Source organism: Sciurus vulgaris, assembly GCF_902686455.1.
Source record: "Sciurus vulgaris genome assembly, chromosome: 5".
In the NCBI taxonomy this organism is placed as follows: domain Eukaryota; kingdom Metazoa; phylum Chordata; class Mammalia; order Rodentia; family Sciuridae; genus Sciurus; species Sciurus vulgaris.
Window position 1 is genome coordinate 56,636,635 of NC_136465.1, and position 12,226 is coordinate 56,648,860.

A 12,226-nucleotide genomic window follows, 5' to 3' on the forward strand; every position below is an offset into this window, starting at 1 on the left:
TCTTCTACTGCTTTTCTGCTAATGGCTGCTGTGTCTCTGTCTCATTCTGCCTACGCTTATATCACCTCCAGGAGGTGGAGAGCAGGGCCATGCCTCTTTCGCAAAGATCAGGCACAATTAGGAGTGCTTGAGAACACATGCGCATACATTGTGTGTGTGGACGATAAAATCACCTGAGTGTGCTTATGTCAATTAACCTCCTCGCTGCCAGTGTGATCAGACGCTGCCCTGGCGCAATCAACATGGCACAGCCCCCAACAATCATGCCATCAGCAAATAGTGACAGCTTAAGTTCCTCTTTTCCTATTTGTATCCCTTTAATTTCTTTAGTCTGTCTAATTGCTCTGGTTAGTATTTCAAGGATAATGTTGAATAGAAGTGGTGAAAGAGGACATCCCTGTCTTGTTCCCATTTTTAAAGGGAATGGTTTCAGTTTTTCTCCATTAAGAATGATATTGACCATGGACTTAGCATAAATAGCCTTTACAGTGTTCAGGTATGTTCCTACTGTCCCTATTTTTTCTAGTGTTTTGAGCATGAAGGGGTGTTGTATTTTGATGAACGCTTTTTCTGTGTCAATTGAATAACCATATAATTCTTATCCTTAAGTCTATTGACATGATGGATTATGGTACACAGTTTTCTTAATATGTTTTTGGATACCATTTGCCAGTATTTTGTTAAGGATCTTTGCATGTATATTCATCAAGGATATTGGTCTAAAATTTTCTTTCCTTGATGTGTCTTTGCCTGATTTGGGTATGAGGGTGATATTAGCTTCAGAGAATGAGTTTCGTAGGGTTCCCTCCTTTTCTATTTCCTGGAATACTTTGAGAAATATTGGAATGAGTTCTCTTTGAAAGTCTTGTAGAAATCGGCTGAGAATCCATCTGGTCCTGGGCTTTTCCTGGATGGTAGGTTTTTAATGGCTTCTTCTATTTCATTGCTTGATATTGATCTGTTTAAATTGTGTATGTCCTCCTGGTTCAGTTTGGGAGGATCATATGTCTCTAGAAATTTGTTGATGTCTTTGGGATTTTCTATTTTGCTGGAATATAGATTTTCAAAGTAGCTTCTCATTATGTTATGTATCTCAGTGGTGTCTGTCATGATATTTCCTTTTTCATCGCAAATTTTAGTAATTTGAGTTTTCGTCTTCTTCTCTTTGTTAGTGTGGCTAAGGGTTTGTCTGTTTTGTTTACTTTTTCAAAGAACCAACTTTTTGTTTTGCCAATTTTTTGAGTTGTTTCTTTTGTTTCAATTTCATTGATTTCAGTTCCGATTTTAAATATTTCCTGTCTTCTACTACTTTTGCTGTTATTTTGTTTTTCTTTTTCTAGGGCTTTGAGCTGTAATATTAGGTCATTTAGTTGTTGACTTCTTATTCTTTTCTTGAATGTGCTCCATGCAATGGATTTTCCTCTTAGTACTGCTTTCATAGTGTCCCAGAGATTTTGATATGTTGTTTTGTCATTCTCATTTACTTCTAAGGATTTTTTTTATCTCCTCCCTGATGTTTTCTGTTATCCGTGTTTCATTCAATAGTATATTATTTAGTCTCCAGGTGTTGGAATAATTTGTTTTTTATTTTGTCATTGATTTCCAATTTCATTCCATTATGATCTGATAGAACATAAGACAGTATCTCTATTTTTTGCATTAACTAAATATTTACTAATATTTTTTTGCATATTTACAAAGCTTTGTGGCATAACATATGGTCTATTTTTGAGAAGGTTTCCATGTGCTGCTGAGAAGAAAGTGAATTTGCTCGTTGATGGATGGAATATTCTATATATGTCTGCTAAGTCTAAGTTATTGTTTGTGTTATTGAGTTCTATGGTTTCTTTGTTTAGTTTTTGTTTGGAAGATCTATCCAGTGGTGACAGCAGTATGTTAAAGTCACCCAGAATTATTGTGTTGTGGGCTATTTGATTCTTTGAATTGAGAAGATTTCTTTGATGTACATGGATGCACTGTTGTTTGGGGCATAAATATTTATGATTATTATGGCTTTCTGATTTATGGTTCCCTTAAGCAGTATGAAATGTCCTTCTTTATCCCTTCTGACTAACTTTGGTTTGAAGTCCACTTTATCTGAAATAAGAATGGAAACCCCCGCTTTTTTACTGAGTCTGTGTGAGTGGTAGGTTTTTTCCCATCCTTTCACCTTTAGTCTGTGGATGTCTTTTTCTATGAGATGAGTCTCTTGCAGGCAGCATATTGTTGGGTCTTTCTTTTTAATCCATTCTGCCAGTCTATGTTTTTTGATTGATGAGTTTAGGTCATTAATGTTCAGGGTTATTATTGAGATTTGATTTATATTCCCAGCCATTTGGGCTTATTTTTGGTTTTTAACTTGGCTTGGTTTCTACTTTGAATGGATTTTTCTTTAAGGTAGTTCCTCCCTTTGCTGACCTACACTGTTGTTTTTCATTTCCTCCTCATGGAATTTTTTGTTGAGAATATTCTGTAGCTCAGGCTTTCTATTTGTAACTTATTTTAACTTTTGTTTATCATGAAAGGATTTTATTTCATCTTCAAATCTGAAGGTTAGTTTTGCTGGTATAGGATTCTTGGTTGGCAACCATGTTCTTTCAGAGCTTGAAATATGTTGTCCCAGGCCCTTCTAGCTTTTAGAGTCTGGGCTGAGAAATCTGCTGATATCCATATTGGTTTCCCCCTATATGTAATCTGATGCTTTTCTCTCATAGCCTTCAAAATCCTATCTTTATTTTAGATGTTAGGCATTTTCATTATAATGTGCCTTGGTGTGGATCTGTTGTGATTTTGTTCATTTGGTGTTCTGTAAGCCTCTTGTAATTGATTTTCTATTTCATTCTTCAGGCTTGGGAAATTTTCTGATATTATTTCATTGAATAGGTTGTTCATTCCTTTGGTTTGTATCTCTGTGCCTTCCTCAATCCCAATAATTCTTAAATTTGGTCCTTTCATGATGTCCCATAGTTCTTGGAGATTCTGTTCATGATTTCTTACCATCTTCTCTGTTTGGGCAACTTTTTTTTTTGTCTTCACTGTCTGAGGTTCTTTCTTCCAATTGATCTAGTCTTTTGGTGATGTTTTCCATTGAGATTTTTATTTGGTTTATTGTTTTCTTCATTTCAAGGAATTCAGTTTGGTTTTCTTTGAGAATCTCTATCTCTTTGTTGAAATGATCTTTTGCTTCCTGCAGTTGCTCTTTCAACTGCTTATTGGTATTATCATTCATTGCCTGCATTTGCTCTCTTATCTCATCCTTTGCTTCACGAATCATCTTAATCATGTACAATCTGAAGTCCTTTTCTGACATTTCATATACCATACTGTCATTGGATTCTATTAATATAAAATCTAGATTTGTTTGGATCATTTTCTTCCATTATTTTTTCATGTTGTCTTATTTTTTCATGTTTCCCCAGCAGTGCAGATCTGGGGTATTGCTGTTTTCCCCCTATAGGCTTATAGTGACCCTATAGGTTTCCAAAACCTTTTCTTTAAGGGGGAGATCAATATTAGTAGTGCCCAGTTCAGACAGTATGCAATCCTAGAACAAATAGCCCCTATGAGGACATTTACAATATTGTCATAATAAACAGAATGAGTTCAATTATTATCTTCAATATAATAAACAAATTTACAATAAGATCTGCAATTTCTAATGGAGGACACAGAGGATGCGGAGGGATGTAGGATGTAGATGTTAATGGGATAAGAAAAGAAAATATAGAAGTTCTAGATAATAGAAAGAGTGAGAATATAATCAAAAGAAGTTGGTTCTTAGCATGCAAAAAGGGAGAAAGAGACTCTGAGGGAACAGGTAAACAAAAGGAAAAGAGAGCAAGAAAAGTAAAGAAATAAAAACAAATTTTTCAATAAGGAGAAAAAAGAAAATCTATACTTTAACAGTCATATAGTATTAAAACCTCCCAGTCTTCAGTAGCCTGATGCATGAGAGGTACCTGACAATGAGCTTTAAGTCTCCTGCAGGTGTCTCAGGATGGGATTTGCCCCACCTAAAGATCGGAGCTGTGGCTTCCAGAATTATCCATGATGGCTGCTCTGGCTTGGGAAATGGGGAGCTGCAGCTTGGGGTGTGGGCGTGGTCAGCTGGAGGTCCTGGAGGCGGGGTGTGTTCAGTCTGGTTGTGGGATCCTGGAGGCGGGGTGCAATCAGTCAGTCTGGGGGACCTGGTGGTGGGGAGCAATGAGGGCCCCAGAGGCAGGGAGTGATTGGTCGGGTTGAGGGATCCTGGAGACAGGGCTCAGTCAGTTCAGCCAAGGGTCCTACGGGGCCTGGCTGTTGCCTCAAAATGGCGGCAGCCACATGTAACCAAACCTGCTAGTACTGTAACAGTGAACTTCCAGGCAACAGCAGGCAGCTGGTGCTCCACTGGTGGTTGGCGGTCAGTTTGCTGACCACTGTCAGATGATCCTGAGGTGAACCTCGGGTGGTGGATGACGAATAGGTGAAAGGCAGGCGATGGACAGGCAAGAGGCAGGTAAATGGCGGATGATAGGCACATGACAGTGAGCAATCTGCACTCAAAAAGGCGTCGATATGCTGGCTGACTGCAGGTGATCACAGTAGACAAATGGGGTAAACAGCAGGGATCAATAAGCAGCAAAAACTGCCTCACCATGAAACAGATATCCTCTGCTTGAAACCTGAGTTATGGATTGACAAGGAACACAGCCTCCCTCTAGTCTGCCATCTTGGATCCCTCTCTTAATTTTCTTTCCATATCTGTTATTTTTTAATGTTACTAGTCCATTATCTTTTTTCTTCTTCAATTTCTCAGTAGTATTCTTCTTAGAGGAAACTTGCTTTCTTGTCTAGGTATGGATATGGATATACATGCGTGTAAATTTGTTTTAACTTTCCTGCTGGTGATTCACTGGACTTCTTAAATCATGGAATTCTCATCATTTATCAATTCTAAATTTAGAAGATTTTTTCATTTTCTTTATTTTCTGTTTGTTGAAATGAATGATTTGTATAATGCACATTTTCATTTTTTTCCTCCATATCTCTTAATCTCTCCTTCATATTTTCCATTATCTCTCCAATCTGCATTTTAGATACATCCTTTGTATTTATTAAATTTATTGCTCAACTCATAAATTCAATTTTTAACTTATTAACCATTTCTGAAATTTTAGTTCTTTTCAACTTTACCTGTTCATTTTTCACAGTTCCCGCTTCTTTCATTATAACTTGTAATCATATTGTAAAACAATTTCATCATATTAAATACATCAATTTTATGGTCTTTTTCAGATTGTTCTAATATCCTAAATCTGAGGTCATGCTAACCTTCTAGTTTGATTCATCTCCCGACTCTCCCTTATGAGAGTCATGACTTCCTCATGTCATTTCTAATTTATTTACTTTTTCTACTATAGAATTATTGTCCATTTTTTTTTGAAGTTTTGAACTTACTTTTCTTTCTTCCTGATGGAGTCTTGTGCATCCTGAGTTATAGAAATCTTTCCTGCAGAGATTTCTTTCAACCAGTTACCTCAAGAATGTTGCTGGTTTGTAATCAGATGTTCCTTACATTATTTACATAGTGTTAAACTCCAGCCATACATGATAAATGTGGATACTTCATCTGCTCATGACATGAGTTCTGTGATTCCTCATGATTGGTGTTTTTTGTACCCACATTCCTAAGTGAAGATACTTCACTTGCTCCTTTCTTGGGCTAGTGAAAGCAGTCCAATGAGTCTTTTACAGAGAAGTTGATAGTTAATTAGGGTCCCTGTTCTCATCTACATCTCTCAAATCCCATCACATCATAATCCCAGTCACTAGCCAAACAGGGCCACATACTAGTAGCATGTCTCAGACATCCTCTCAGGCTATGACTTCCTTTGACTTCTGACTGGGAATTTCCTTTCCTTTCTTTCTTTCTTTCATTTCTTTTTTTTTTTTTTTTCTTTTTAAGAACTATCGTATATCTAAAAATTAATTTCTTATTAATTTTTTTACCCAGCATTTCTGTTTTTATCGGGGAGAAAATGTATTTGAATTCAATAAGATGTACAGCTTGAAACCATGAGTACCAGAAATATAAATCACATCACCCCTGCCATTATTTAAAGTTATTGAAGAGCCCATCATTGCAGTTAGAATCATATGTAATCTGTTTCCCATAGTCTGTGGAGTCTTTCTTAATCAGATCCTGCCTGTCTTCCCAACTTGTTTCCCCTTATTTAGTCACTGTGCTCTAAGCACACTGATTTTCTTTCTTTTCTGCCTCTTCCAACTAGAATGTATGCTCCACAGAGAAAGCAACATTATCCTGGTCACTACTTTACCCTCAGCATCTAGTACCCTGCCTGATGTATGGTGGTAGGGAATATACAAGTTCAATAAATAAATATGGAAGCAATGTTCTTAATCTTCTAGTGTAACATTCTCCTTTTACAAACAGTAAAACAATTTGTCCCCTGACTCTCATCTATGAGATGATTTCCAAGTGACATTTCTAATTTATTTTTTTACTATAGGCCTATCATCAAATTTCAAAAATTCTCAAAGTTACATTTTTTTCCTGATGGAGAACTGTGTGCCCTGATTTGTAGAAAATAGCTAATAATGGTTTAATAACTTACCAATGATTTGAAAAAAGTTTAATGGAATGTTTTGTTTTAAAAAGGGTATTCAAGTCTCCTGAATCTCCTGTCCTGTGTTCTTTCTGGTGACCATTGTTCTGGTTAAAGAAAATCATATCAAGGATATAGACTATAGGTGGGTCCATGACCTATAACCCTCCCACTTATGTAATGAATTTTGGGCTATATACATACATAAATTTTTCTGAGTGAGAAATGCGTAGCTTTCAACCAGTTTTGAAAATACCAAAGCCTTAACAATTTTTAAATGTTGGGGCATGTGTTTGTAAGCTGTTTAGTTCCTTGTCTTTTTACTCTTATCAATACCCACCACACTGCCAAAGGATCTGGTGGTATGACTTATATTAAAATGTCATTTATAGTTGAAGGATTTGGTTCTGGAGTTATGGAATCATCTGGCAAATGAATTTAGGGGTACTCTGTCAATTTTATTTATTGAGAGTGGTAACATGAATGCTCACACATTGGCTATACCTTAATATTTCTCTAGATAGTTTTCTAGACCCCATTCCTATAAATATTAAAAATAGAAAATATTTACCATTTGAATTGCTCTACTCTGTTGAAAATGTGGTCACATGGGGATTTTTACTCAGGAAAATTGAAGCTGAGGTGCTAGGCAAATTGGTCAATACAGGTATAGTGGGGGTTTGTGGATCTTGAATATTCATAGGGCTAAACCACAGTTTCTTTCTTAGGAATATTTTACTCTTGCTAAACCTGTTTTGTGTACTTAATGCCTGGGTATAAAATGGGAAAAGAGAATAATACTGTCTCTACCATAGTCTTTAGTGCCATGTCTTCCTAGGTCACAAGCCATCCTCCCTTTCCTGAGGACAATCCTCCATTCAGTGGCACCCTGCTCCTCAGCTGTTATGGAATGGAGGAACCAAAGCTCAGAACCCATCACATACTTTCAGAACTCATTTAAGATTCAAAGCAGTCAGTTAAGTCTTTGATGTGTGTACAACTCTACCTATAAATTTCAAATGATGAGAAACTAGACCTTGCTATGTCTAGGGAAAAACAAGAAAAGTCTAAAAAGAGAGCAGGATGAAGATGACATGTACACCCAAGAAAGAAAAAAGAAAGAAAGAAATATGGTGGAAGTTGGAGGGAGGGAAGGAATGAGAAAGGAGAAAAAAGGGAGAAAAGAAATGAGGAATTAAGAAAGAAAAAGAGGAGGAGGAAGAAAGGAAGGAAAAGGATTTCCTTGCTTCCTGGCAACTTAACTTAAAATTACTCTCTTTTCTATGTAAATTGAGTTGATTTCACTACAACTAAGGCTTAACTAATGCAATTTTTTCTTTCCTGTGGATGGATGCCTTTGTTTTTACTTTAGTTTGTTCTGTTTCTTTTATTTGTGTGTTTGGAGGCATAATGTCTATAAGTAGTGGAGTTAAATCATTTGAATGTTGATTTAATCACTTACTGGCTAAGTGAATAGCTTGGACAGACTTAGAAATTATTTCTTGTTTATATGAAATTCAAATTTAATTGAATATGTTTCATTTTATTTGGTGACATATGTATGACATAGTTTCTTCCTTATAAAACAGGAGGGCAACAAGACAAAATGCTCAAATATGCTAATATGTTAGGGATATAATTAACATTATATAAAGCAATTTATGAGAAATATGGTTTATTATTTCCTCTCTTCTCCCCTTTGCAAGAAAGCTTTATTTACTAAGCTTATCATTGTAAGACCACCAATTGGAAGTGAATATTTCTTAGATGTGCTAAACTTTTGCTTATTGTGTTAATAGAGTAATGCCTACGTGAAATGACTTGATTGAAGAGAAGTTTAAAGAGCAGTGGATTTGCTTATTTTAGAACATGCACTATGGAGGAATGCTTTAAATTTTTCATGCAATAATGTCTCTATTTCTGAGTTAGGGAATTTGGAAGTCTACTTATTTCAATCTACTTGACTTTACCCAGGCATCCCATTCCCAGCTGTCCTAATATTCATTCCTATTAAATACCTACAACATACCAGGATATACCCAAGTCTTACAGACTGGTCTGCAAATCAAACCAGGCTTTACTGAGTTATCAGACATGGAAATCTGGCTCTCAGGATTTCATGAGAAATTGTTCCAGATTGCCTGGAGTATGTGGTTTCCATGCAGTGGTTCACTGCCAGAATTTGCAGAACCTGGCCATGCCAATGACCTGCTAGAGCAAAATGGCTTCCTTACCTCCATCCCATCCTGTTTCTCAAGGAAGAAACTCCTACTGGTCCCTCTTTGTTCTGTACCACTATAAATAAAGAAAACGTGGGTTCCTCCATGTTGTTAGAGCCAGACCCTTATGAGTGACTCAATCCATCACACCCCCATTCTAAAGATAATTCTGTCTCCTGTTTTTCTTGATGATAAATAAATTTCTTAGCTATTAGTTCACAGCCAGCCCATTCCTCTGACAGGAACACTTTTCCTCCCCCAGGTGGAACTTGTGGCAATAATAGGCAAATTAGTTCCGATTGCAATCAGCATCTCTGTTTGAAGACATCTTTAAATGTGACCCAAACTAGCCCCCTTTTGCTCAAAGGAAATAGTCCACTGAATTTCCCTTAATGGCATTTATCATATATTTCTTTATTTTTCACACAAGATCCAGTGGACAAGATTAGATTTTGGTCTCTTCCAACACAATGTGGGCTTGCTGATCAACCACCCAGCAAGCAATGGGCACAAAAGTGGCATGCTTCCATTTTTATTTTCCTTGTTCAAAGTCATCTTCTTTGGAGGTGACTTGTAAGTAGTAGGTTAGGAGTTTGTGAAGAATATCAATGGGTCCAGTTTAGCTTGAACACTAAGGAGCATTCTCCTTCAGGGTTTCCTTCATGTTTCCCTGTTCATTTTCTTTCACATTTTCATCTTCCTCTATCTCAGATGAGAACCTATAATTTGGACTAGGCATTACTTGTTGAGATTCAGAAAAGAAAACAGGATTTGCCTCCAAAGGTTGGACTGAATTAAACAATCTCCGTGGTGTACTCTCACTCACTTGGTCAACTGCAGGATAATAACCTAGGTCTATATTCTTCTGTGATTCTACTGGTACAATATTTACAACTTCATATGGTGGTTGAGATGAATCACCATCCTTTTTTTCACAGACAGTGCTGAAAGGGATGGCACAAAACACAAGATCTGAGGGCAGCAACTTAAGCTCATTGGCTGGTCGGGTAATCACAAACCTATAAGGAAAATCAAAGATGAATTCTGAGCCTCTGTGGCTAGGACAGTATGGTTATAGGCAATGAACGAAATAAAGACATCATTTTGTGGGGTCAAAAGAGGAACTGCTTTTGTTTTTGCTTTGCTTCATTGGTTTCTGATTAATAGTAATGATCTCCAGGACACTGAATAGAAGAAGTCCTAGAATAGGAATTGGGGGCCTTAGGAAAGGAAATCTCCCTTATTGGCATTTGCTGTTCTTACTGCTTTAATGGGAGAATAAGATTGTGATTTGGATTCGTTGATCACTAATGCTTTTAACATGCACTGCACTAGTGAATTCAATTAGTACAAAACTGATCACCAAGCCAGTATCTATAACACTGGAAGATTACATGTATTCCAAATATTTCCATCCTGTCTTACACCTACCATAAGCTAAGACTTATACAAACAGCTTTCACACAATGTGAAAAGACTGACCAATCGGGGGAAAAAAGATGTTTGGAACCAAGATCTGTTTAAAACTCTGATTGGTAAGCAAATAGCGAATGTCAATGAATCTTAAAGAAAATTCAAGGTCTGGATTTGAATGGGAAGACTTTGTACAGTAGAAGCAAGGTGTCTTAGCAAAATATCAGGTACATAGGAAATCCTTAATCAATGAGTTAATTAATAACTAGTGTTCATGTCAGAACACAGAGAGGATAACCTTGCATGACTTTCACCCTTTCTTCACGGCTGCCCCAAATGATCCCTTCTCTCCTAAACATGGATCTCAATGCATGATTGACCTTCTTTTACTGAATAATTTACCCATTATCATCTTTCCATTGAGAATCTTATGACCCCTATTCTATTTTAAACAAGATTCACCCTAATCACATATTTCCTTTAAAACAGGAATGCCATTTTCTTCGTTGAGGTCCTCTCAAGTATAAACTGCATATTGTCTCAATTATTATGTTCTACATGTTTTCCCAAGGTGTTGGGGTCAGGAATTAGAGTTTGAGCAGAGAAAGAGCATACCAAATTCATGTATGCTTCCCAGTATTGCTTCCATAATATCACTCCTCACCCACTGACTTCATGGTGAGTTCTGTAAAGTCATAACTCTTCCTACTGATTCCTCAGTGCCATCTGTAGACCTTCATGTTTTTTTTTTTAGGTCTTTGGCACTTGCAGTACACTTTTCTTTTGTTCAAACTCCAGGGCCACTATCATCTACGTGCTTGCAGTATCTATGTGGTTTACAGCTCTGATATCCAGGTACATTTCTATGATTTCTACTACCCAATGATAGTTTATCTCCAAACCATTTTCCTGATCACATCCTGAGTATTAATTTCCTGATATGTTCCCACCTCAAAAATCTTAAGCTTCAGTAAGTCACTCTCCAACCACAACATTGCATCATTCCTTCTCTCTCATACTCCTCTGGGTATATCTACTTTTTAACATTTTCAGGATTTCCAGTCTTTTGTCTTTTCTCTTCACAGTCTAGCATTGCTTCACAAATCCATGGTTAAACTTCCTTTGCACTCTTCTCAGTAGTTTCTTCAACTCCCTGTATTACTTCTATTTTATTTCTCAGCAATGTCTATGAACTGAGAAATATTAATGCTAAATAAAAATCCCTAAAAGTACACCTCATACCTAGTTCTGTCTTCCTAAGCATGTTATTTTTCTCCTTTTCTCTTATTATTAAAGAAATTATGGGGATTTTTTTCTTCTACTTGAGACCACTCCACATTGAATAATTTTGTTTCCATCTCCTTTCTCCTAGAATGGGTTCCAATGGTCTATTTCCATTCTATCATTTTGAATTCCTCCTTCTTTGACCACTGTGCTTTACACTGTGAGAATATTGACTAGGACCTATACAATTGTATTGTCTCTAGACTGTATCTTCTTTTCTTATACCCTCTGTATACATTTCCTCTTTCTTCCCCACTCCTGGCAGAATGAGCTTTCATTAATAAAGTTGAAATCTGAACAAAGTCATCCATGATTTATAAGCACAAAGCACAGTGACTGGAAAGAAATACTCAATAAGTATTTACCCAAATGAGCCCAGCAGAAAACAAGTAAATCTTTCAAATGCAAACAATGTCTTTTAGCTTTAGAAAGTTGTACAACCATGGGTGGCAGTTAGGTTACCAAAGAACTTATTTAACATCTAGGTCTGCATATTTCAGTTTTTACTGGGGACAGAAACACCATTCTGCTTAGAAAGCCTAACCATTAGCATTCCTATTGTTGATACACATTCTTCTTTCTTTCTCCATAGTGATTTTACCAGCATCTTTCCATGTAACTGTGAACTCTGAGCTATGAACTTCACTCCCACATTAAATAGAGTAGTTTTGGTTCTCATGTTTGGGTGGGTAGCCAGCACTC

General features: G+C 36.7%; 1 protein-coding gene across 1 annotated transcript in view; it reads right to left on the minus strand.

The window, feature by feature from the left end:
* Nucleotides 1-9,458: 9,458 nt before the first annotated feature.
* Nucleotides 9,459-12,226, minus strand: part of KCNU1 (potassium calcium-activated channel subfamily U member 1) — a gene marked incomplete at both ends in the record, with an annotated part of 140,251 nt that continues 137,483 nt past the window's right edge. The window contains one exon of the mRNA XM_079141742.1: nt 9,459-9,846. Within this exon, the coding sequence (XP_078997868.1) occupies nt 9,459-9,846 (388 nt within the window). The remainder of the gene's footprint in view (nt 9,847-12,226) is intronic.